Source organism: Pelecanus crispus, chromosome 14 (genome assembly GCF_030463565.1).
Source record: "Pelecanus crispus isolate bPelCri1 chromosome 14, bPelCri1.pri, whole genome shotgun sequence".
Classification (NCBI taxonomy): Eukaryota; Metazoa; Chordata; class Aves; order Pelecaniformes; family Pelecanidae; genus Pelecanus; species Pelecanus crispus.
The window spans coordinates 10,122,306-10,149,143 of record NC_134656.1 but is presented as its reverse complement, the minus strand read 5'-3'; the positions used below and the strand labels follow the sequence as shown (position 1 = coordinate 10,149,143).

At 37.3% G+C, this 26,838-nt stretch overlaps 1 protein-coding gene across 2 annotated transcripts; it reads left to right on the top strand.

Annotated features, from left to right (window-relative positions):
* Positions 1–1,206: 1,206 nt before the first annotated feature.
* Positions 1,207–23,958, top strand: CSE1L (chromosome segregation 1 like). 2 transcript variants are annotated; one of them, XM_075720966.1, is made up of 24 exons: positions 1,207–1,303; positions 1,827–1,969; positions 6,434–6,535; positions 6,982–7,127; positions 7,436–7,526; positions 7,826–7,933; positions 8,853–8,945; positions 10,250–10,417; positions 10,515–10,644; positions 11,351–11,416; positions 13,035–13,237; positions 14,414–14,498; positions 15,253–15,314; positions 16,084–16,220; positions 16,384–16,487; positions 17,070–17,167; positions 18,056–18,206; positions 18,727–18,935; positions 19,690–19,787; positions 19,996–20,081; positions 21,216–21,297; positions 21,708–21,854; positions 22,696–22,927; positions 23,619–23,958. In XM_075720966.1, exons 1-24 carry the CDS (start codon positions 1,219–1,221, stop codon positions 23,706–23,708), a joined length of 2,916 nt encoding a protein of 971 aa, XP_075577081.1. In that variant the 5' UTR covers positions 1,207–1,218; the 3' UTR covers positions 23,709–23,958. The 2 variants fall into 2 exon arrangements, with proteins under 2 accessions (XP_075577081.1, XP_075577079.1); XM_075720964.1 differs by lacking the exon at positions 10,250–10,417 and having other exon boundaries at positions 1,212–1,303.
* The last annotated feature ends 2,880 nt before the right edge of the window (positions 23,959–26,838 follow it).

The following is a 26,838-nucleotide window of genomic DNA, read 5'->3' as shown; positions in this document are numbered from 1 at the left end:
TTTTTGATGTGAATCACTGAACAAGACTACAGACAAGTAAACCCCCAAAAAGGAAGGGGAGTGAAACATGGGAGGCAGGACTCTTTAGGTGGATTTTTCCTTTTTACAAAATATGTTGGGATCTCAGTTGCTCATTAACATTCATTTCATTAAAGAGGATTCTGCTGCTGTCTATTTTAATGATATAGATGCCACAGTTAAAGTAAAAATTGTGTCATTAAAACTCGCTGCCTTTGCAAGAATGCTTAAATAGAAACTATATTTATTGCACTGATAATCAACATAAAACCAAAGTGGGACAGACAAATTTCAGTCTATGTTACTAATTAGAAACTCCAGAGAAAAAATGGAAATCTTTGCTTCCTCGTTACTTCTGTAGTGAGTGAACTGTGCTGCTGGTGGTAGAAATATGGGCAGAATTGATGATATCTTGAGCAACAACGTGTCCATGAAAGCATGTCTTGCTGCTGTTTTAGTGTTACTGTAATTTTAATTATTCCAATTAAAGCTCTGAAGTTAATATATCACTGTGGTAAGTATGAGAATGTGTGTGGGAGGATTACTAGAGAGGAGTAATTTGGACTTACTGCACAGAGTTATTCTCTAATAAGTATTGCAGTTTAAATTAACTCCCACCCTAATCTAAGTTAATCTTACAGGGTGGACCAACCTTCTGGCTTTGCACAGTCTTTTGTCTTTTTATAAAAAAATTATTTTCTGTTGAGAGCTTTCTTTGATAATGAGTATTTATTTTTAAACGAGCCTTGACTCTCCAATAAACTTTGAATTGCTCTATTTATAATCATGTAGGGCAGGACTGTTCAGCTTTTTCAACTAGGAACAGGCTTCTGGGGCTGGCAGAAGTTCTCAAAAGCAAAACCAAACTCCTACTGTCCTGAAAGGGCGAGAGATCATCTTTTGGCTGTACCTGGTATATGGTTTTCTGGATGTGTGAGCCTGTTCTACGAGTCTGGTTTCAATAAACTAGACAGTAATAGTTACATATAGTTGAGGAAATGGAATATTTTCTGGTGCACACTAGCTGTTGTTTTAATGGATGAGTCTTAGAAGATGGGACCCATGCTTCATGAGGTATAGTCAAAAAGAGCTGATGTGTGTCTTCTGTGGAATCTAGTTTTACATATGTGTAGCTTATAGGATAGATTTTCTGATCTGTATTTATAACAAAACTACTTGTGGGTTTTAGGTTCTGCCAAAATGGAGCTGAGTGATGCCAATTTACAGACTTTAACTGAGTATCTAAAGAAAACGCTAGATCCAGATCCTGCTATAAGGCGTCCTGGTAAGTGAATCTCATGAACGACCAAAAAAGTTTAGTTTCTTTTTGGCTCTTCTGTCTATGTATAGCAAACTTCAGTGGATGTTTAGGCAAATAACCTCTTTGCAGAAGTTCTCAGTATCCTTTTAAAACAAAGAACCAAAAAACTAGTGAAGGGTGGATATCAATATGAATTTATTTTGTTTGCTTTTTGTAATTTTATTTTCCTGTATTCCTGATTTTTTTTTTTTTTGGTGCTATTGTTATTTAAAACAGTGCTGCTGTTCACAATAAACCAGGATTTACTTCTAGCAGATTATGGCTTTTAAAAATGGTGAGGAGGCAATATTTCCACATCCTGTTTTGAATTGAGAGCTTTTGTTGATAGCAGAAGTGTTGAAGAGCTTAGTGGTTCTGTGTTTCTGTTCTTGTGAAACTGGGGAAGTGTTCATGAGTTGATTATTTTAAATAGACACTTGAGGAATCTTAGGACTCCCATTAGAAAAATCAGTTCAGCTTTTGCTAACCTTAGTATATTCTCTTACAGCGGAAAAGTTTCTTGAGTCAGTTGAAGGAAGCCAGAATTATCCATTGCTACTCTTAACGCTGCTGGAGAAATCACAGGAAAATGTTATCAAAGTTTGTGCATCTGTAACGTTCAAGAATTATATTAAAAGGAACTGGAGAATTGTAGGTATCCTAGTGAGTAGTTGTGCTAAGATTTAATAATCCTTTTAAGGTACAATAAGATATTTTACAGTAACCTTGGAGAATGTATGTATGTGAAAGAATTCTGTGAAATTCTGTGAAAGAAAGTAGGTCATTCGGAGAACAAACACAAGGTGTAATTTACTGATGAGGGACTAAAACCTGGACTTTTGGAGTCTGTTCTGTTAAAAAGAGCTAGAGCTGGGTGATAACACGATGAACAAATAATTTTCTCTAATATTATATGTATATTTTGCAGAAACACAATATCTAAAGCTCATTTAACTAACAATAATATTACAGAACCTAAATTGATTGTGAAGTGTCTATACACGAGCTGGCCAATTTGGCCTGTATCTATTGTCATAGTGTTACAAACATTTCAAGCCAGCACTGCAGCTGAAAGTGATGATACTAGCTTCTCTTTCATGTAAATGCTTTTGGGGCATAGAATAGTATGGGACAGTTTATTTTGGTGGCCTCGCCATTTTAACACTTAAAAGTATTTGTAGACATCAAACAAATATTGCCATTTAATCCCATTTTATCCTTTGTTTTGAAGAGGTCAGAAACATTTGTGATTCAGAGCTTTCAGCATTAATGAAATTTAATTTACAGTAGAAAGTATTTCATTTGTGATATCAACTTCTTCACCAATAAGAGGTTTTAATTGATACCGTTTATACTTTGTCTCACTGAAAGTACTGTTTGTATCTGAAAAATATCAACTGTATAATGTTGCTTTACTACAGGGAAGCTGGTAAGTATTTCATCATTACATCTTAGCTGGTACCAGTTCACAAATTTGCGTGTGATTTCTCCCCTCCCTTCCCCCACTAGTATTAAGCTATAGCAGTCCTTGATCTGGTTATGTTTGATAAGATCGGCACAATCAGTCTGGCATGAAATTTCTGGAACTTTGTTTCTGTAATACTGTATTCTCAGTCATTTCTCCCAAATTGTGTCTTTATCTGTAGTATATTGTAAGTAGAAATAATTTTCTGTTACAAAAAATTTCTAAGTGGCTTCCTTTTTATGGATTGCTGATGTAATTCAGGATGAGATTTTGTTTTGGAGTAGGTGGAGATGCTATGCAGTAAGTGCATCCAGAGGACTATTGTGATTGTTATGTGGCTTCAAGCACATTTGTTTTGTCCAAAATTGAAGCTTTAATTTCAAGAGCAGCTGTATGAACACAAAATACAGCCCTAAGGCTGGCTTACCTAGACCACGTGGTTTACTTTAGCAGCCTTGGACTTGACTGATACAAAGCTCATTGGAAGTAAAAGGGTTTTGCCTACTCAAGAGCTTCGAGTTGGTAGAGCCTGGAGAGCTGGATGTACAGGCCACTTCTGGAGAGAGGGAAGAGTTTGCTTTTTTGAATTTATTGTTAAAGTATGTACAGAACACTCACCTGTATGCTGCCCCTCATGTCTCGTAAAAAGGTCTCATTGAAAAAATCTCATAAATAACTCCCTAGGAGGATTTGTTGTTGCTGATCTCTCCGTGATCTTTGTCCTCATCTATCTAAATGCATAGCCTGCATCCTGCCTCCCTACCTGGAGCTTGCCTAGTACAGTTATCACTGCTTTTCACATCATATAAACTTGTAAAGCCCAGGATTTAAAGATCATCTTCTTTTTGTGGTTTTTAATGTTTATATAATAATAATGTACATTCTTCTGATTCAGTGCAATGTGATAGAAGCGGAAAAGCAAGTTCTTTGTGTCTTATTTTTGTAACTTATTTATAGCTAAACATAACACTTGACATTTTGAAATTACTAAACTTTTTTTAAGTTTATGTGAAGATGGTGAAAGGGAGGTAAGAAGGAGGGTAGTAGTGCCATCTGGTTTAAGTGTCTTAAGATTGTTGAATTACTCTCTGGAGGTGTTTACCTCTTTTAATTGCTGGATAATTGCTAGGTTTCTGAACTTCAGTGCTGTCATCACAGATAATGTGACTATGACTGCTGTTGCTGGTTTGTGACAGGCCTCCTTATTATTTTATTTCTTTAGTAGAAATTTTGTAATTTACTACCACTTCGGACTATTGACTGACTGGTCTTTGAACTGATTGATATTTTGAACTGATTAGATAACTCTTAAAGTCAGTGCTACAGTTTTGGTGGTGTAACCTGCACCATCTTCATGTACAGTTTCTAGACAGTATGGCTTGAGGCAGCTTGCACAAAATAAATCTGTGAGGTTAGAATCATAGAATGCTTTGGGTTAGAAGGGACCTTTAGAGGTCATCTAGCCCAATCCTCCTGCAGTGAGCAGGGACATCTTTAACCAGACCAGGGTGCTCAGAGCCCCATCCAACCTGACCTGGAATGTTTCCAGGGATGGGGCCTCTACTGCCTCTCTGGGCAACCTGTTCCAGTGCTTGACCACCCTCATTGTAAAAAATTTCTTCCTTATATCCAGCCTAAATCTCCCCTCCTTTAGTTTAAAACCATTACTCCTTGTCCTGTCACAACAGGCCTTGCTAAAGATTGTCCCCATCCTTCCTGTAGGCCCCCTTTGAGTACTGAAAGGCTGCAATAAGGTCTCTCCACAGCCTTCTCTTCTCCAGGCTGAACAACCCCAAGTCCCTCAGCCTGGCCTCGTAGGAGAGGTGCTCCAGCCCTTGGATCATTTTTGTGGCCCACTTCTCCAGCTTGTCCAGGTCCCTTTGGATGACATCTCATCCTTCTGGCATGTCAACCACACCACTCAGCCTGGTGTCGTCTGCAAACTTGCTGAGGGTGCACTCGATCCCACTGTCCATGTCATTGATGAAAACATTAAAGAGCACTGGTCCCAATATGGACCCCTGAGGGACACCACTTGTCACCAGTCTCCATTTGGACATCTACCCTCTGGATGCGACCATCCAACCAATTCCTTACCTACCGAACAGTCCACCCATCAAATCCATATCTCCCCAATTTAGAAGGAAGGATGTTGTGGGGGACCGTGTCGAAGGCTTTACAGAAGTCCAAATAGATGACATCCGTTGCTTTTCCCTTGTCCGCTGATGCAGTCACTCCTTCATAGAAAGCCATGAGGTTGGTCAGGCAGGACTTGCCCTTGGTGAATCCGTGCTGGCTGTCTCGAATCACCTCCCTGTCCTCCATGTGCTTGAGCATAGCTTCTAGGAGGATCTGCTCCATGATCTTCCCAGGCACAGAGGTGAGGCTGACAGGTTGGTAGTTCCCAGGGTCCTCCTTTCTTCCCTTTTTAAAAACAGGCACAATACTTCTCCTCTTCCAGTCACCAGGGACTTCACCTGACTGCCATGACTTTTCAAATATCATGGAGAGTGGCTTGGCAACTACATCAGCCAACTCCCTCAGGACTCTGGGATGCATCTCATCAGGTCCCATAGACTCGCGTACATTCAGGTTCCTCAGGTGGTCTCGAACCTCATCTTCCCTGACAGTGGGAGGGGCTTTACCCCCCTGGTCCCCATCTTGCACTCCATTGACTCGGGAGGGGTGAGGAGAGAGGTTGCCCGTGAAGACTGAGGCAAAGAAGTTGTTGAGTACCTCAGCCTTCCCCTTGTCTGTTCATACTGGGTTGCCATTCTTGTTTGTCATGGAGGGTGCGCTTTCTTTAACCTTCCTTTTCTGGCTGACATACCTGTAGAAGCCCTTCTTGTTATTCTTTACATCCCTTGCCAAATTCAGCTCCAGCTGCGCCTTGGCCTTCCTGACCCCATCCCTACACAATGGGGCAGCTTCCCTGTACTCTTCCCAGGGCACCTGTCCCTGCTTCCACTGCCAGTGCAGCTCCCTCTTACTCTTTAGTTTGACCAGCATGTCTCGACTCAGCCATGCTGGTCTCTTGCCTTCCCTGCCTGATTTCTTAGGCCTGGGGACTGAGAGCTCTTGTGCTCTCTGGAAGGTGTCCTTAAAGATCTGCCAGCTCTGTTCCGTTCCCCTGTCCCTGAGGACCATTTCCCAGGGGTCTTTCTGACTAACTCCTTGAAGAGCTGGAAGTTTGCTCTCCTAAACTTTAGGGTCCTGACTGTACTCCTTGCTTTTCCCATATCCCTCAGGAGTGTGAACTCCATCAGTGCGTGATCACTGCATGGTTGGCAGAAGTGAGGACAGAGATGTAGTTTGGTGTGGTGGAAGAGGAGACTATTGGTTAAACTTACGTATGTTATTGGCATATGCACTCACAGTTATTATGTCTGAATTGCTGATTTGAAAAGTCGACGATAGAGAAGGAGAAAACTAGTTCAAGATTTTACAGAATGATGTAATTTCTTTCAGCTTTTTTCAGGTACTACTGTTACAGGTTCATTGTAGGCAATATCTTTAGGAGATCTTAGTTTCTTTAACTATGTAATCATCACATAAGTTAGTATAAGCAGTTGGTTTCTGAAATGCTGATACTTGCTCGTTGCCCAGAGTATACTGATAAGCCTGTGACTTAATTATTGTTTCAATTTTAGGTTGAGGATGAACCGAACAAAATATGTGAATCAGACAGGATAGCCATTAAAGCCAACATAGTGCCCTTGATGCTTAGCAGCCCGGAACAAATTCAAAAGCAGGTAATATGTCAATTCCTGATTACGTCCATGAGACTTTTGGAATATTTTAAGTGTGTCTGGAGGCTCTGGTTATTGGCAGAGCTCAGTTCCCTTGCTAATGAGGTCATCTGAATCCAAGTGACTTGGAGTGTATTGTCACAGCGACTTCTGCCTACTTTAATTTTTTTTTTTTTTTAAACACAATTACTGTATAATCTTATAGCTAAGTTCTAGCTTTAGGCAATTAAATATAGTAATTCCAGAAAGTGAGACTGTGTATACACATTGGATTTAAAGTGAGGTTTATTTGTGGTGAAAACTAGTAAATATTTAACCCAATGATTTTTGAATCTGACAAGAATAATAAGCATTTTTCTTGGATATTTGCAACATCTGGTGTGACTGGTGTGTTTTTTGTAATGAGGAGCCTGCTATTATATCATGTAATGGTTATGTTTCCTTTCCAGTTAAGTGATGCTATTAGTATTATTGGTCGGGAAGACTTTCCTCAGAAATGGCCAGACTTACTGACAGAAATGGTGAATCGCTTTCAAAGTGGAGATTTCCATGTCATTAATGGGGTCCTTCGCACTGCTCACTCTTTATTTAAAAGGTATTGGAAATAAGGAAGTTAGTATATGGATTGTAAATTTCTGTTCAACTCTAAATTTTTACCATTAGGCTTAATTTTGTAGATTTACAAATGCTACAGTTATGGCTTCTACTTACTGACTTTTTAATAAGAATTTAAGTGGTTGTCAAATGGTACACCTTGCATATTGAACTATGTCATTTAGTTCTTGTTTACTTGACAGTATTTGTTTCAAGGTTCAGCACAAAAAATTCATTGTATGCAACTTAATTTGTAATAAATGTGAAGACTGTATTCTATTTTTCGTGTATTTCTCTTTCACTTGTCAGGTACCGCCATGAATTTAAGTCAAATGAATTATGGACAGAGATCAAACTTGTCCTTGATGCCTTTGCTTTGCCCTTGACAAATCTCTTCAAGGTATTTCTTTTTGAATCGTTTCTAAAACAAGTTTAGCATTCTAAATTGCTTGTTGTGAATACCTGCAAAATGAAAACTTAAGAATAGTTGCTTTGAAACTGTTAATGAGGTTCAAACTAAAATCATGGAGTGAGATCTGACAGGTTTGGTAAGGGGAGGAAAAGGAACCATATTTTCTGTTTGTTTTTTTTTCTTTTTCTTTTTCTTTTTTAAAAAAAAGCTACATGACACTTTTCAATACCTCTTGTCAATGTGGTTTGTGTGTGTGTTACTTGACTGAATCTTATGTCTTTTTCTAGGCAACTATTGAACTTTGCAGCACACATGCAAATGATGCTAGTGCTTTGAAGGTTCTCTTTTCTTCTCTCATTCTAATTGCGAAGCTGTTCTACAGTTTAAATTTTCAGGTGAATCTCCTTGTTCTAATAGTTTTGCTTTGATCTCATGAAGCTGTTATGCTCTTATTTATAGGATCCATTTGAGGCAGCCTTTAAGGCCATGCTTTAGTGCAAAAATAAAAGTTGGCAGTCTGCATCAACGCTGGAGTAAAGGCACAGTAAGGATGGGGTTAATTAACATGTTAACTTGGCCCTGTCTAAACAAAAGTTCAAGAGAGTCTAAGCTCTTGTCATAGCAAGGAGGCGTTGTATGGGTAGCTCTCCAAGTATGAGCTGTGAAAGACAGAAGTCAAATGCCTGAGTTTGTACTCACTGTGCTCCTTTATAAATATGTCTGTACTGACATGAACTCAGTCGTGTAGATGAAAGTAAGTTAAAACTAGTAGCCTACAGCACTACGGTAGCAAGTAATTCTGGTAGCAGCATGGGGGTTTTTGTTTTGAAATCAGATCTGAATTTCTAACATTATTAAATAAATGCACTATATGAAAAATGGTAAAAAGATACTTTGCTGAGGTGACATGTATTTAGTGTCTCAACACAAACATAAGTCTGTGAAGTGTGATGATCATGCCTTGATTGCTTGGGCTGTTCTTCCATATTGGGCAAAAGAGCAAGCTGAAGTTAAAAGGGTGGCTTGTGCTCTCTTGTTCTGAAAGTAAGAGGTAATAAGGTTCGTTCTTTATAAAACTGTAGGCTGTGTAGGGTGTAAGCAACTAGTTTATTTGGAAGTAGTGTATTCCAAAGCCTCTGTCTAGAGGGTTTTCCTTTGGGAGGAGGAGGGGGTAGTGTTTCATTTTGAAGACTGTTTTCCACACTTTGTTGTCCCTCAGTAGCTTGTAAGGTGGATGTGTACTACTTGCAATGTAGATATGTTATCTAAACAGTGCAATCAGGAATTAAAATGTAGATTTATGCTTCTTTACAGGATCTTCCTGAGTTTTTTGAAGATAACATGGAAACATGGATGACAAATTTTCATACCCTCTTAACTTTAGATAATAAACTTTTGCAGACCGATGTAAGTACTGCGTGAACCTCCTGGTTTGCCTCTGTGTAGTGGAGAGGGTTGACTGAGAACTTAGGTCTAACTCTGAACAATGCAATGTTTTCTTTGTTGGGTAACCAAAGGAATAGAATGACTATAAGGAAATGGGGTTTAAGAGAAGTTGCCCCATTGCTTAAGAAATTTGAGGTCCAGTTCTTGAAGTTGTATCTCAGTTACGGGTATATCCAGCTGTGCACAGAAATCAGATTACAGATAATCATCAATGAGTAGATTGTTTTGAGGACATCTGCTGAAGTAACCTGATCATTAGAGAGTCACAGTCCTCAGGTTTTCTGTACCTTTCAGATGGTTCATGTACTATGTTTTAGAAAACAGGGTGTCTTGAAGAACTTGAAACAGTTGAGCATAGAAGGCATGATGTCCCTAAGTACTTTAGTTTAGCATTTGCTGTCTTTGTCTAATTACAAGAATTAGTAGTTTCAGAGGTGAAAGATGATACCAAGTAATCAAAGCTCAAATTAATTTTGTGCATGCTTTCTGCATTTTAAATGCTGATGCCTTCCAGATACAGTACAATAGTTTGCCACGTGATGGAGCCAAAGCAACTCTATAAATTTCTTTACAATGCATAGGGAGGCATATTAAGTGTATCCTGTGCTATAGTTTCACGGTTTTAGGCTAATGCTGCTGCTAAAAGAAGCTTTGCTGCTCTTTTCTCTTCTCTTGTGTCTGTGGGCTATTGCCCAGCACAGACATTCGTGCAGCTGTGTGTTGAACTGAGTCGGGAAATGATACGCATTAAAACTGAATGGTGGGGACTGGGGGCAGGGAGGCAGAACTGGGGTGGTGTTTGGTTGGGTTTTTGTAATTCCAGCTCAATTTCCCAATTCACTTTCCTTTGTGGCTCCACAAGCATCTGTGCTGGTATGGGGAAGGAGAGGGAACTACTCTTACAACTATTCCAATTTAAAGTAGCAAGATACGATGTCTTCTAAGCATATTTTTTCAAGATCTTGTCTTGTCTTTTTTCTACTACATTGTAAATTAATTTCATGTCAAACTTCATCAGGTCTAAATGATTTAAAGTGCATAGTACTTTCATTTGAAATGTAGGTATGATTTATAACTTGCGGTGCAGTTCCAGTACAAATCAGCAAAATACAGTAATGCTAGGGATGTGAGAGGGATTTCTTTCACCTATTTAGAACATGGTAAAATAATAGCGTAAGCATTTCCTTCAAATATGTTGATACTTTTAATATTTTAAGTAGTGTTGAAGTTTGGATGTTTAAGTTCTTAGTTTTGTTTTATGTGAGGATGAAGAGGAAGCTGGATTACTGGAGCTCTTGAAATCACAAATTTGTGACAATGCTGCTTTATATGCTCAAAAATATGATGAAGAATTCCAGCCCTACCTGCCACGTTTTGTAACAGCAATCTGGAATCTGTTAGTCACAACAGGCCAGGAGGTGAAATATGACTTGGTAAGTTGTTATAAACTGATCTTGTCAAGTTCAATAATGAATTATAAATCGGTCAGTCATGTTAAAACTGTATGTGTTCTGTTTTGTGTTGTTCCAGCTGGTTAGTAATGCAATCCAGTTTCTGGCCTCAGTTTGTGAGAGACCACATTACAAGCATCTGTTTGAAGACCAGAATACATTGACAAGCATCTGTGAAAAAGTTATTGTTCCCAATATGGAATTTAGAGGTAACTTTCTGAGACTTCAGTTTTCAAAGACACAATAAAATCTAACCATAATTATAATGATGTGTGGCCTTGCAGGACTAAGAATTGAGGATTACCTCTTGTGTACTGCAGTACTAGATTCCAAACCAAATTTCTAGAACAGATTGCTCTCCTGTGGGCTTTGTAGAATTGTATGAATATATCTAATAATTTTTCTGTCTTACTGGAATCTCAAATTGAAAAGTATAGGAAGTCTAGTTCATGTGCCACCAATAACTTTTCATGCTTAAAGTGAGTATCGGAATAATTCAAGAAGTCTAAGTAGGCATGGATATCAGGCCTACTAAATTGTAATGTCTATTTCTCCAAGTTTTGATGGGCTCATATTGATCCTAGTATCTAAAATGCAGTGAAGACGTATTGCAGTGATAAGAAGCTTCTCTATGACTCTGGAAGCTTCTTTAAATACACTTAGTGTTGAACATGTCCTATCTTCTTTTCTTTCATTTTTTTATAGTCAGGAATACATCAGCTTATGAGTATGAAAGACTGATTTGTGGGGCAGCAGCAAGCTAAGGAGGCTACTGTGCCTGGGTATTTCTGATTAATTTCTATTAATGTTATAGAAAAGTACTTGGAAAAAATAGCAAGTTGATAATAATACACCTTTTTACCATAAAAAACTGAGACCTCAGTATTGAAACTTCTATGTATTTTATATTTTCAGCGGCTGATGAAGAAGCATTTGAAGATAATTCTGAAGAATATATAAGAAGGGATTTGGAAGGATCTGGTAATCCACAGACTTACGCTAAGAATACTTGGTCTTTAAGTATAGCTCTAAAGAGCTGAAGCAATTTACTCAAGCTTTTATAACTCATTTTTTAAATTGGGAAGGTTGTGCCCTGCCCCCTGCCACCCCCCCAAGAGATTTTATCCAATTTTTGATCAAGTTTACTGTCACGATGTGCCCATCACAGTGTCTTTTTGTTTTGAACAATGTTCTTGTGGTTTGTTTTCCTTAATTGGATTGGTATGTCTCCTGCACTGCACACATTCTCATTTCAGCAAATATAGCCTGCAAGTCAATGCTGAATAGTGGCCACAGTTGTGTATTTGGTTCCTATGTGTAGAGTTTTAAATAACATGGAGAGGCTGTGCCTGTATTTAGTAGTCTATCATGTTTAAACTGAAATTCTGACCGGTGTTGCGTACAAATCTGTGATGAAGCCAGCTGGACACCAGCCAGCCTTTGTGCGCCGGCACTGTGCTCAAACCAATGCAGTAACCATCCTGAGAGCACGGCGCTGTGCTAACAGCTACTTGATTTTCTGATTGTAGCAGTCTGGTCTTCAGCCAGGCCAGAGCACAAATGAACCAAATCTAGATATGTATGGCAATTCTGTATATGCTGTTCTGTGCCACTAGCAGTTTACTGACTGACAGTTTTAGATTAATGACACTTGATAATATATTTAAGAAATTACTGTACACTTGCAGTGGAGGACAAAAATTGGAGGAGAATGTTTTTGAACTTTTTCAAGCAAACATTTTGTCATTATTATCTAGGATTGGCTGCATTTTAGGTATTTGTGAAGCTTTTATTTGTTAGCTACTTCTTTTAAGAGAATTGAGGCAAGTGTGTTTTTCAGAGATTACTTTAGAAATGTATTCTATTGCATTTAAATTTACTTGCTTTATTTTCCTTTTGTCGCTTCTGTTAGTATATTGTATTAAAGGCCAACTGACTTTTTTTTTCCCCCTTTCTTTAAACAAGGAAGTATTACAGTTTTACTCACACACACACACCCCGCCCGCTGAGCATGGCGTTGCATGGCCTGGAATATGCCTTTGGTCAGTCTGGATCAGCTACCCAGGTTGTGTCCCCTCCCAGCTTCTCGCCCACCCCCAGCCTGCATGCTGGGAGGGGAAAAGAGGAAGCCTTGACACTGTGCAAGCACTCTTCAGCAGTAGCCAAAACATCTGGGGTGTTATCAACAGTTTTAGTCACCAGTACAAAACACAGCGCCATGTGGGCTGCTGTGAAGAAAATTAACTCCATCCCAGCTGGATTCGGGTGCATAATTGTCAACATAGTAAAAAGCCTCCCCCTGCATGCTTACTGAAACTTTCTTTAGAGGGCAGTAAAACCTGTGAATACGCATGTGGTATTGGTAGGTGTCCATTCCTCTTTTTGTTGTACAAATAGTCCGTATCATGACAGTAAGTAAAAGACTTAAATGTGTTCTTATGCATCAATGTGGAGGATTGCAATAATTAACATATGGTGTGGCTGTAACTTGAGAAGCTGTATATCATTAATATATTTATTGTTACGTTTATTAATATGAAAAACTGTATTAATATGAAAATACTTTCTCATATCCAAAGAATCTTTGGTTCTCATGCAGATATTGACACCAGGCGCAGAGCAGCTTGTGATCTAGTCAGAGGCTTGTGCAAATTTTTTGAAGGGCCTGTGACAGGGATTTTTTCTGGGTATGTTAATTCTATGCTGCAAGAATATGCAAAGAATCCATCTGTTAACTGGAAGCACAAAGATGCAGCTATTTACCTTGTTACGTCTTTGGCATCCAAAGCTCAAACACAGAAGGTACTTTACATTCTATTAATTTTAATCCATATGCATTCAAATATTATAGTGTATGTAAGGATTGATGCAATTTGTTTTATGCTGCTTTGGAATGGGAGTAGCTGTATTTGTGGTAGTTTAATGCTGATGATGTTAAAAGTTGTCCATTATATAATCCTGTCACAGTTGGTAATTTGGTGGTATCTGATCTTCAGATAGATTGGGCAAAGTCGGCAACCACTGAACTGTAAGTGACTCTTACAGTTCTTGTCATATTTCCCAGTGTTTCCTGTTGTTTGAGTGTTTATGATGGCTGGAAAAGGATCTCATTACTCCTTTGGGAGAAAGGAACTGAGAGGCTGCATACATTGGAAAGCCACACCTAAGCTGAACTGTTTTTGGAAACAGTAGCATTGTATCAAATGTCCTACAGAACAGATTTTAATATACTAACAAGTATTTTAAATGTTATTACAGTTCAAATCTCAGTGGCTTTACAAGGCAGATTGGAGGCAAACATAGTAAAACATGTTGTACAGCATCTTTATGCAATTTTGCTGAAGGTTCTCAGTCTTTTCCTGAAACTCTAGTTGTATACTCCTGCACAGCAATTGCTAATAATAGTGATGAGTAATGTGAACCAGTCATCTAGCAATTAGAAAACTGCTAAGCTGGACATCTTTACTTTTCTGTGCTGTTTAGTGGCAAATACGGGATAACATCACTTAGAACAGTTGATTGATAAACATCCATCTGAAAATCCTGTTTTAAAAATTAGTTGCATTTTTCATAAGAGAAAACTAAGTAGTCATTATTTTGCTGCTCTAATTCAGAATTGGAGTTTGAGTCTTAGGCCTTTTAAAAAGGAAAAGTTTATCACAACAAAAGTATCAAGTTAGTAGGATGCTGATATTTTCTATCTAAAATTTTGGTTGATTATTACTGTTACACGCTTTTATTCCTCAACTCAAAGCTGGTAACTTTGAACCTCGGTAGTGCTACAGCTGAAACCTAGAGACTAAAAACATTAAGAAAAAGAAATTGGACGGCTCTCTGTTAAAGATTGCAGTTTCAACAATCTCATCATGTGCATGCATGCTTTAGATTCCTTTTGTTAAAAGCACATAAAAATGAGTAAGAAAACTAGCTCAATGTCAACATCTAAACCCAGAATTGGTTTGGTTTTTGTTTTTCTAGCATGGAATAACACAAGCCAATGAACTTGTTAATCTGACAGAATTCTTTGTGAATCACATTCAACCTGACTTAAAGTCTGCTAGTGGTAAGTTAATTTTGATGTGGCATTTTTTGTGATGTATCTACAACCTTGACAGTGACCATTGTTTCTTAAGGCTCAAGCACGCATGTATCAGCATAATCTCTGAGACAGAAGGCTGCTGACACCTGGCACACGGGAAGTAATTCACATTCGGTTGGCCAGCAATGAATGAGCTTTTAAACAAAGGTCGATTACCACATGCTATCTACGAGATCAGAGCATGTACACACATGGTTGCTATCAGCTACATGCTTAAACTTGTTGAATCAAAGTAATTTGAATTCTGTGTTTGAGACCTTATGGCAAACTTCTATACTATACAAAACCCTGGGAAGTTAAAATCCTGAAGGCTAGGTTGTAGCCTGTATCTGCCCATATTGATGAGATTTTGGATGTCTAGATTTAAGGCACATAATTTATTTTATGCTTCAGCAATTATCTTACGATATTTGAAACGTAGTGCATTGTGTTGGAATATGTAATTGGAAGCTGTTAAAATCAGAGCCAGAAGGGGAAACTTCATGTGAAAGAGTTGGACTCTAGTCTTAATGGTACTGGGGTGTGATTTGTACTTAAAACTCATATTTTTCCTAACAGTGCCCATACAGAAATGCAGAAACTAAGCAATGTAGAAAAACATTGTGTGTATTTTTGAGGGGAAAAATCATGACTTAATGTCATCTCTAGATATAGTATATTTTCAGTAATCACATTTATATGAAAAGTATCAACAAATTCGCACATTTTTCTATTGCAGTGAATGAATTCCCTGTGCTAAAAGCAGATGGTATCAAATATATCATGATTTTTAGAAACCAAGTAAGTTTTTCTTTTACTTCTATGGTAAAAACATATTGTAGTTTGTTACTTTATACTTGCCAAGCCTAATTTATCTTAGTTGGCCATATGTTAACTCAACAGGTGTTTGATAGTCATATATAACACTTCATGCTGAATTTTTAGTTCTGAAAGTAAACGATATTGTTATAAATACCCAATTAACATCTAGTCTATATGCTATCCATATGCTGTGGGAGCACTGAACGTCTTAGCATGCTTAGTTCTGTGACACACTCAGACTTTTTCAAGTGAATGTTAGTCTAAATATACTTGATTGCTCGTATCATTGCAGGAGTTGTTAAAGAGAGTACAGCAACTTTGTCCTTTACCTTTTCTGATTTGTGAGATGCAGTAAGAATATATATCGAGTATTATTTCTGAATTTTAGATTACCTTTATTCATCTCTTATGAAATGTCTGTGATTTTTTTTTTTAAAGCTTGATTTTTTTTTTTCTAATTGCCCATTAAGACAAAGTCCAATGGAAAAAGAAGTATACATTAGGAATATATGCACTTACTGACAATCAAATGTAACATTGATGTTCAGGGGAAGTATACAGGCGATGACAGAAATAGGTACCTCTTGGTTGTCAAGGTGTGATTTAGCAACTGGAGGAGCCTTCCAAGATTTCTTCGTTTGCCAAGCTTTCAGTTTGTAGCTGATGAGCTCAGAGTGGTTATGCTCTAGTGTTGAACCATCTGTATTTTTATGTAACATATGTATAATTTGTTGCTATATTTTTGTAGGTACCTAAAGAACAACTGTTGGTATCTATTCCTCTCTTAATCAATCATCTTCAAGCAGAAAGTATTGTGGTCCATACTTATGCAGCCCATGCTCTTGAAAGACTGTTTACCATGAGGGGGACAAATAATACTACCCTGTAAGTTTTCAAGCAGGAATAAATTAATTGCTACATAGATTTTGTCCATTAAGGATAATAAATATCTGTAAGGGATCTTTTATTTCTTAGTATCACCATATTGTAAAATGCTTCAAGTTTGTGAATATCTTTCATCATTAAAGAGCTGTGTTTTACTTAACAGCATTACAGCTGCAGAAATGGCACCATTTGTAGAAGTGCTATTAACAAACCTTTTTAAAGCACTGACGCTTCCTGGCTCATCTGAAAATGAATACATTATGAAAGGTAAATGCTTTATGAGTTCTGCAATATAAGAGTGACTTTGTTAACTTGAGGTAAAGGCTTGTAGTTACAGGCTACTGAAATTTTTATTTGAAAAAACAAATTTATGCAAACGTGCTGAAGTGGTATGCGCAGCCTGCAGTTATTTACCAGGCTGTATTAAGTCATCTTTGACCAAATTTATGGTACCAAAGAGAAACACTAAACATAATGGTATTGTGACAAATTATTTCTCAAATGGTAGTCTTTGTAGTCAGGACAGCTACCTGAGCAGTGTCAGTAGGAGATCTGAGTGGGTTATACAGCTAATAGTATGCCAAGATTTGAGACTTGCCTAAGATAAATGATGGTCTTTGCAGAGTTGCTTAATCTTCTGTGCTCCTTCTATAGAATGGGGATAATGAGGCTTTGCTTTATCCTTTGTCATGATTATAGATTGATTGCTCTTGCAGCAGGTGCTCTTTCTTACTGTACCTAATTCCTTGGGATCCGATTTAATAGTAAAAGGTAAAGGATTGAGGTATATGATGGATGACAGAAGTGTATGTTTGTCTCCAGAAGATAATACTTTCAATTTATTTGCAGCCATCATGAGGAGTTTTTCTCTGCTACAGGAATCCATAATTCCATACATCCCTTCTGTCATCACACAGCTTACACAGAAACTGCTGGCTGTCAGTAAGGTAAAAAACCAGGCTATCTGAGCAAAATGTTCACTTCTTACCTTTTAGAGCAGTCTTTCTAAAGGTTTGTGTATACCTTGTTGTTTGTGTTCTGTCAGAATACTGTAAATTGTCCAATATTTTCTGACTAAGTTAAAGCAGCCTTCCAGTGAAGTACTGTCTTCCTTTTAGGACATACTTTCAAACCATTCTCCCCTGCTCTCATCTGAAATTTGGAAACAGCATATGAAATCTTTTTGTAATACTAGTTTGTTCTAGTATAAATGGTGCAGAGGTCACCATTACAATAATATGTTTTTCTCACAACTCCTTTATTCTTTGTCCATGAAGCTTCTGAGGCTAATACTAAATTCAGGCACTGAAATGTGGGATTAAATTAAATAAATTACCCTCCTGCTTTTGGTGGGTAAAATTCTCTTATTTTTTTGTTCATGCTGGTCTAATATGCTTGAACATTGATGTTAGGGAATGCTTTAGAATGTCTTCATCAACTACCCAAAAAAATTCTACTATGTATAGTTTAAACTTAGCTGCAGAGTATAAGAACTGTTCAATAAAGAATTGGATAGACACATAGGCTTGAAAAATAATTTTTCCAGTTTTTGCTTTGTGATACTTTAACTGCTTGCTAGTTTATGTAGAGCTTCTGAAAAACATTTGTTGTCTTTAAAATATTTATAAAACCCACCCCTCCTTTATGTTTTAAAGGTTTTTATGTTTGCTTTTATCTACGGAATTAATTTCATTGTCATATTAATAAATAAGGCATAAGTATCCTTATTCCCAATTGCTACTTTAGACTTCAGTTGAAATAAAACATACATTTTGCTAAATAAGTGACTTGGCTGCAAGTTTGGGTTGATTTATCTGTTTATAACTTGTTTTTAGAATCCAAGTAAACCTCACTTTAACCATTACATGTTTGAGTCAATATGCTTGTCGATAAGGGTAACGTGCAAAGCAAACCCTGATGCAGTTGGAAGCTTTGAAGAGGCTTTGTTTATGGTGTTCACTGAGATACTACAGAATGATGTGCAAGGTAAATTAAAATCAGTAAGTGCTTGTGCTCTCTCTCTACTATAATTGGTTGCTATGATTTACCTCATGGCAGTTTTTCTGTAACACAGGAAATTCAAGTGAGAATGCAGCATGTTCACAGTCCTAATAAACACTTTTAGGAAGTGTCTGGCTTGTTCCATAGGGCACATCAACTGTATTAACTTATCTTTAAAACAAACTGTATTTTTAAAATACCTGACAATCACTACTCCAAAGCCTTTTATTATTAGTAGTAATTATATTGCCTTGTTTCTAGTAGTTTGTTTTCCATGTTCCGAAACATTAACAAACAGAGGAAATAGAAATTGTATATATACAATTTCTGCAAATTTTTTGAATAATTAAATTTGGGAAGTGATACGTTTCTCTAAGGTTTTGTTTGTTTGAATCTTTGTGTTAATACCATAAAATCGTAGGTTCAGTCAATAGATAATGTTGTTCCTAGAAACTGACAGTGACCATACTTGCTGAATTTGTAAATGTCATTGTTTATTTTCCAGAGTTCATTCCATATGTGTTTCAAGTGATGTCCCTACTTCTAGAAATGCATAAAAATGAAATCCCATCATCCTATATGGCATTGTTTCCTCATCTACTTCAGCCAGTATTATGGGAAAGGACAGGAAACATTCCTCCTTTGGTCCGACTCCTGCAGGCTTATTTAGAGCGGGGTGCCAATACAATAGCAAGTGCTGCTGCTGACAAAATTGTAAGTGGATTGATTTAGTCACAGTGTATGCCTCTAGACGTGTTGATTCAAGATTAAAAATTATGAGGAGCTTTTTCCTTTAGTGAGTAGCTGGATTTGTGCAGAATTTGTGCTTATACTTTAAATTAATGGTGCTTACATAGAAAGACAAAAAGTACTATGAATGCAGGTGGTTTGGATGCTTTTCCGTTTTGTGGATAAGATGAATGCTAGACTGTCATGCTTTTGTCATTTAAGATGTAAAATTCCTGTACTTGGTTTCTGCAAGCAGGTAAGTTTCCACACTTTTCCTGTCTCTCTTGCCTCACGTTGAACACCGTGTATCAGGAAAATGCTCAGAGGTTCTGTTCAGAACAGTCTTGAGAAGAGTGAGTGAGGAGGAGCCAAAACGTTGGGAGATCTGAGGATTAGTGAATTCAGTGGGAGGTTTATTCTGCATACTTAACTTCTGTTACTTCTGCTGCATGATCTGCTATAGTCAGACTTGATTAGACAATGCCATTGATGAAGCAGACATACATGTTCAAATTGGCTTTGGTATTCGTTTGATCAAGGTTTATCTCAATGCTCAAAGGAACATCACTTGGTCCTGATAGAAATTGGTCTTCCTTGTCCTTAACTGCAGAAACAGAATCCTGTTTCAGGTTATGAAAGCTTTTGCCTTGGTGTGTATCTTAGTTGGTAAGGGCCAACTTTCTGGTAGGTCACATGTGAAGAACTGTTGTATAGAGTTTTATATTTGCTTTGCTTACAGCCTGGATTGTTAGGTGTGTTCCAGAAGTTGATCGCCTCTAAAGCTAATGACCATCAAGGATTCTATCTTCTAAACAGTATTATAGAGCATATGCCTCCGTGAGTATGAGTTGGAATTACATTCAAAACTAATTTCTGTAGACTTTAATATTTAGTATGTTTGTACACTTCATAGTTAATGTTTAAAAACTGAAAAATGTCCCATTTATCAGTAAAATAGATTTGAATGATTCTGTACATGTTTTTTGTGAAGTGACATTAGTAAAATCCTAGTATGAATTGAATAACTGTTCTTTTAAATTTCCAGTGAATCAGTTGACCAGTACAGGAAACAGATCTTCATTCTACTATTCCAAAGACTTCAAAATTCCAAAACAACAAAATTTATTAAAAGTAAGTTCCTTGCTACATGAAAAGCTTCAGCGCCAGTGATGCCAACAGTTTAGAACATGCAGCTGTACTGAATAAGTATCCTATCATGTCCTGTGATTATTATGCAGTTGAAGGGGTACTAGTGACTCTTTAACATCAGTGACTTGCTTCAAATTATTTGTGTAATCAAGGGTGGCATATAGGGCAGTTGCCACAGCAGGTGACACTTATTTCATGAAAACTGAAGGAATGGAACTAAAATAAGGGAAAAGATTTGTGTATTATTCTTTCTTTCTTTCCTCTGTGTGATATTGTTAATTATCTGAAAGTGTCTCCATTTACTCCTCAACTAATAGCAGCAAACTTTCACTCTCACAGAACACAGTAATACTGACCACACTTTCTTTTGTTACATATAGTTGTGTGTTACTACTATTAAATACTCTATGCATTTGTGTCATTCTGCCTTAATATGTCTTAAGTTATTGCTAAGGTTTTATGTTAAAACTAGCAAAGCTGTGACAAATTATTGAAATACATATTCTTGTTATTCCTGCTGTAACAGGAAGATTATGGTCGTATTTATTAAATTATATTAATGATACCATCACTACACAAATTATGCAATGTCTGTTACTTAATCCTATAAAATCTGATTAATGTGACATGATAGGAGCAAGAATGATAGGATTGCTTATAGTGGTCTTCCACAAACAAAATTTAAGTGGTGCTTTTAATGCATTGCATCTGTGCTCTGGTACAAAGGCCATGCAAAGGGGTTCACAACTGATCTGAAAAACTGCATTGCATGAAGTTTTTTGCTAAAAGCATTGAAGAGTGCTTTTGGTCCTTGATCTGAAAAATTTGCAAATAGCTTCTCTAATGCTTTATAACTGCTGTAAGGGGAAAAAGGACTGAATCTTTTCTTAGTTGTCTTACTGCTATGTTTTAGCATGTTGTGGTACATGAAAAGATCAGCAGTTTTTAGACAAACTTCAAAGCAGCAAGTTAATATACTTCAATAAAACTGAACATTTATAAAGATTGCCATTTCTATCCTCTTGAAAAACTTGTTAGAATGTATTTTGCTGCTGACTCTAAAGCTATTCTTTTGTTCTTGTGTTGAGTTTTAATGTGACCTTTTTCTTGTTACAGGTTTCCTAGTCTTCATTAACTTGTACTGCATAAAATATGGGGCATTAGCTCTGCAGGAAATATTTGACAGCATACAGCCAAAGTTAGTGTGATTTTTTTTAATTTAAGTCTGCTGTGTAATTTTTATCTTTTAAAGTAGGAAATAGTTGTCTCCTTTAGCTAAAATTGCAAACTGCATTTGTCGCTAATTTGACTAGCCAAATGTTTCTTCTAATATGGTTGATCTATTTGTCTAGCAATTTTTCTTTTTCTGATTTGCTGCCCACAGTTCCTTATTGATAGTTCAAGATATTACTCTCCTAAGCAGATCGGAAAAAGGAAAGAGTGGAAAGCTTGTGTGCTTAAATTTCTACCAAGCATCTACTGCAACAGGGCAGCATCATAACAAATTATTTCTCTGTTTCCTAGTGCTTTGTGTTATTTCTGGTTTTCTTGTGTCACTAAGGCTGATAAGGCTTTCTAATATTTTTGTTTTTTTCAATGTCATAATAGGATGTTTGGAATGGTTTTGGAGAAAATTATAATTCCTGAAATCCAGAAAGTGTCTGGACAAATTGAAAAGAAAATCTGTGCTGTTGGCATTACAAAAATATTAACAGAATGTCCTCCTATGATGGACACTGAGTACACCAAGTTGTGGTATGTAGAACACTGCTTCAGGTTCTGTTAGTGAGGCTATTTGATTTTTTGAAAATGTGAGCTATCATCAAAATACGTTCTTCAGATAAGCTCCCTTGTGATTTCTTCAGGCCTGCTATTGTTACGAGGCTGGGTTTCAGACTTTTCATACCACTTTCTTTTCTCAACAAATAAAACTGTATTTTCAAAGCAGATGCCAGAACTGGTTTGAGACTACTGTGATGGAGATAGCACTAGCTGGGCTAGCTAGGACTGCATTTAAGAAAATACACTACTTTCTTTTAGCTTGTGTTCTTTATGAAAAGCTGTGCCCAGTTTTGACTTATAACTGTTCTATTAGTCAGGAGACCTGGGCATAGGTACTTATAACCTGACAGAGAGACTGTAAGATCTTAGCTTGACAGTAGAATTTTGGGGAAAGCTATCTGGGAAGATTGTAAGCCAGTCTAGCAGTCTAGGATGTCAGGTAGCCTGAACTTAATGACAATAACTGGATCCCTGAACTAGAACTTTTTTTTTTTTAATGTACTTAGAGAAAAGGTGTAATCTGGAAAAGAATTGCTTTTCTTAGGTATGTTTCATGAGAATTTGACCTGATAAAAAAAATAAGTACATTGTTCACGCTTTTAATATGAGCACCTACATTAAGCCTGTAAAATATGCAGATGCACAATTCTTCAAGTCCAGCTTAGATTGGCCATTTGTAATTTCAGTAGCTAAGCAAGTACCTGCAAGTGCTAAACTGTAAAGGGTTCTGAGTAATTGGAACGTTCTTGTACAATACACCCTGTCCTAATGGATTTTAAGCACTCCATTTTTATCCTCCCCTCTCTACATATAGGACTCCTTTGCTGCAGGCCCTCATTGGCCTCTTTGAACTGCCTGAGGATGACACTATCCCTGATGAAGAACACTTCATTGACATAGAAGATACTCCAGGATATCAGACTGCATTCTCTCAGCTAGCCTTTGCTGGAAAAAAAGAACACGATCCTGTAGGTCAAATGGTGAACAATCCTAGAATCCATCTGGCACAGTCTCTTCACAAACTGTCTACAGCTTGCCCAGGCAGGGTAGGTGACTTTTATACATGGCATGCTAATGGTAAATTCTCCAGAGAAGAAATGCTTATTTGATAATGGTCTCTTTTGCTAATGTTTGATAATCAGCAAAATTAAGTATGTCGTAACCAGAACGCAAGGTATTGCTCTCTTTCATTCTTTTAATGGAATATAGCTTTTGTAAGGTTTTTTCCCTAGTAACCTTAGGCTGTATTTTCACATTACTTAATTTAGCAATAAGCTTAAATATGCCATTTCTTAAATGAAAATTTATCCACTTGTCGTTATGTAACTAATACTTTTCTCCAGTTCAATTGTATGTACTCAGGAAATTTCAGGCAATTCATGTTAAATTAAAAAATTAAGTTTACAATTAACTATTTTAACCCATAGCATCTTTGTTTTGTTCAAGATTTTGGTAAGTAAAGATTGCGTGAGAGATCTGATGTTTGCTGCATCCAAATATCTGCTTTCATAACTGAAGGTTTTCTCCACTCTTCTTTCATATTTGATTCAGATAAGTAGTACGTAAAACTGTCAGCATCAGGAATTGTCATTCCAGCAACTGCTTTCACAATGAAAAACTGCTACTCTCAGGATGTTGTTTGACTTTGTACCATATGTTGACACAGTGATTAACAGGATATAGCAGTAGTTTAATGTATACACACATTGACACTTCTGCTCTATCGTATGTTTTAAGGTTCCATCAATGCTGAGTACTAGTCTGAATGCAGAAGCGTTGCAGTATCTCCAAGGATACCTCCAAGCTGCAAGTGTGACACTGCTCTGAATTGCATATATTCCACAAGCAAGATCAAAAGCTGGTTTGTTATACAGAAGGTTGACACTGACTTTTTTTTATAGCAGAGCTCAGACAAAATGAAAAATGCTACTTGAAAATGTATTGCAGAATCCATCTTGTTAAAGATAAATGTGGCTTTAAGCAGAAATGGAAAGAATTTGGTGGTTTGTGTACTCATAGATAAAAGGTGGCTAACTTCCATTCCCAGTTTAATTTCAAAGGGAATAGTCATAGCGGTTTGTTGTAGGGTTTATTTGAAATCTGCATCTGCAGTGTTTGGATAACATTTTGGAATGTATGGAGAGCACTGGCTGTAGAAACTCACTTCGGTCACTAAAATTCCTTTTCATTTTGATGTTGTCCTTTGTATTTCTTTTGTCTTTCCTTAAACTTTATCTAAATTGTGAATAAATAAGAAGTACTTGTTTAAAATGCCTGTCACTGTGCGCTTACTGTTTTAGAAGAATGTAGTTGGTTTAAAAAAAGATAATGTTTTAAACTTAGGATAGAATATAAAATAGTGGGACTGTGAGGATTTTTCTTTATCTTGAGTAATAGTTTAAATACATTGTAGGATCATACAGAGCAAAGCTAAAACTTTGGCAGAAGATCCAAAGCTATTATCGCTCTTGATATTCATCAACAGGTGCACCCCTTCTCTTTGAACATGACATATCAGTGTAGTGCAGTAAAAGCAAGTAATATACCCTCTTAGAGCGCGTATCAGTCTCCAAGTGGATTTTTAGCGATGTATTAAAACTGAGGCAGTGATCTTAGAGTTAAGTTTAACTCGGATGTTCTCCCTGTCTCCTCATAAATATGTTGATTAGGTTTGGTAGCCTTGAATTCCAAGTGCATCAGTTTACCTTGTAGTTATGGCTGTTGAAGTGACTAGTTAAATGCCTGAGCCTTACTGTGTTCTCAGATGGCCTGGGCACCAAACTACTAGACCATAGGCTTTTAGAGCACTGGTACTGCAGGGATATAAATAAACCTAATTATAGAGACTGAAAAACTCCTGAATAAGAGTGAAGTCTCAGACTTACGTGATATTAAGCAGTCATACATGACAGAATTTTTTTTAGTTACTTGTCCACAGAAATTCTGCAGATGACTTGAATCAGGACTTTTTTTTTGTAGTTAGAATGCCTGTTGAAGCTGGGCCTTGTATCAAGAAAGTTACTACTGAGGGTGAAACGTAGGGCAGAATCAGCTGTCTTTCAGTTCTTTAGTATCTGTGGTTGCCATGTAAGAGTGCATGCTGGCCATATCTCTTAATATATTAAGAAATGACTTGCTTGTTAGACAATGGATTTAAACTACTAAGTGCCTAAAAATGTATTAAATGAGTCAGCATCGACAGGTTTTCTTGAATCTGGTCTGTCATGCAGCGTCAGACCCTCCTTGTTCATGGGTATGAAGTGAAGGCAGTTCTCCAGAGTGAAATAATACAGTGGTGATCATGAAAAGCATCTGCCTTAATGCTGAGAGAGACTGTGATGTGTTACAAGTTTGCCGAAGCGCCTTGCAGAATGAATTTCAATAGACAGGCTGAAACCACACGGGACATGTATGACATTTGCAAGGAACTGAATGCCTACGTCGAATGTCAATGTTAATTGAGCTGTGGTCATTCAAAACCTGCAAGCTAAAAGGATACTTGGAACTCGCTCTGCTCTGCAGCTTTGTCTTTTTCCTTGGATAATAGGGAGAACAACTCTACAGAGAACTTGCAGAGGTTTTTTTTCCTGTCGGCCTTGAAGAACCAAAATTAAATTGGTACTGGTGATCATGTAACAGTAATTTGACATGCTACCTTTGCATCCATTCAAGTAGACAGCCTATTATGCATGTATGCTAGATAAGCTTGTGCTGAAATGGGGTTCTTCAGCACCATGCAATATTAAGGGGCTCGTATTAGATCATCTTAGTTCTGCAGTTCTAAGCAAGATTTCTTTAGGGACAGGTTGCTGAGATATGTAAGTGAGTGAACAGATGTTTCTTATCTTATCAATACCAACATAGATGGAACTGGACAGGATTTACAGCAACAAGCCAGAACCTTTTTGAGAGGTAGCCGAAGAAAAATGGGCTCTTTTGACTGGAAAATTATCAGTGAATCTTCGTGTTCACTATCTTGCACTTCCTGCAACGTGTGACTTTTTGTCGTTGGACAGACATTCCGTGTGAATAAGTGCCTAAGTGACTTCAGATCAATAAATACTAGTGGCATACTTGTCCTTTAGTTCACTCAGAGTTGAGTAACCTAGACTTTGTAGACATGGCTGTGGCACTGCTAGTGACATGTTATTTATTCCTGACATATTCTGCAGATTTCATAAGGCATGCAAGTGTTTATATCGTGCACCAAACCTTTCAGGGAAATGAACTTTTCAAGTGTAGTGCAGGCAAGCAGATGCATCTCTGCTTCAGAGTACAGGCAAACATTATTGGCAGTGCCCTCGCCTTCACTTATGTGGAGACCTTATTGCTACTTCTGACACCTCCCATTCTCAAGATTCAGAAGGCAACACAGTGTTCCAACTATATTTATCTGTTAATTTTAGTGGAAACTGATGCAAGCAATGTCGTAACAGTTTTTCGCAAGATTGCTGAATTTCTCTAGGCCACCCTTTGGTGTATTCCTTGTTAAACAGTTAGGCAAATACCTGTTTCTTTAGATAGCTCAGGCTGGAAACACCTGGTGTCAATGGATCTTCTGAGGGCTTGGGAGCATCTAATGCAATGTTAGACAATTAACTCCTGCCCATCACCTAAGATCTTCTGAAACACTTCTGAAAATAAGTAGCCAATTTTCCCTTGCAACTGATGATGGTAGAAGATTATTCAAATTCAAGGGGGAAAAGATTACTTGCTCCTTTTTGAGTATGAAATGAGCAAAGGGACACCTGTTTTGGGATCGTTTGACACCATGGAACTCTAATCCACTCTCCTTTTTTGGAGCCTACTGACTGACTTGTGATTGTCAGCTTCTAATTAATGTTCTGAGGCTTTTGTAGCAGAAGAAATACCTTATTGTTGGTTTAAGGGAAAAAAACCAAACCTGCAAAAAACCCAGAACACTACCACCCTCAAGACCAGTACATATTCTTGTTTT

What these genes read in the sequence shown, in the direction of transcription:
- CSE1L (XM_075720966.1), top strand. Translation starts at nt 1,219, where the DNA reads ATGGAGCTGAGTGATGCCAATTTACAGACTTTAACTGAGTATCTAAAG. An exon ending in GCTCACTCTTTATTTAAAAG is followed by an intron (nt 7,128 to 7,435) that starts GTATTGGAAATA and finishes TTCACTTGTCAG; the next exon opens with GTACCGCCATGAATTTAAGT. An exon ending in GGGACAAATAATACTACCCT is followed by an intron (nt 16,221 to 16,383) that starts GTAAGTTTTCAA and finishes TTTACTTAACAG; the next exon opens with CATTACAGCTGCAGAAATGG.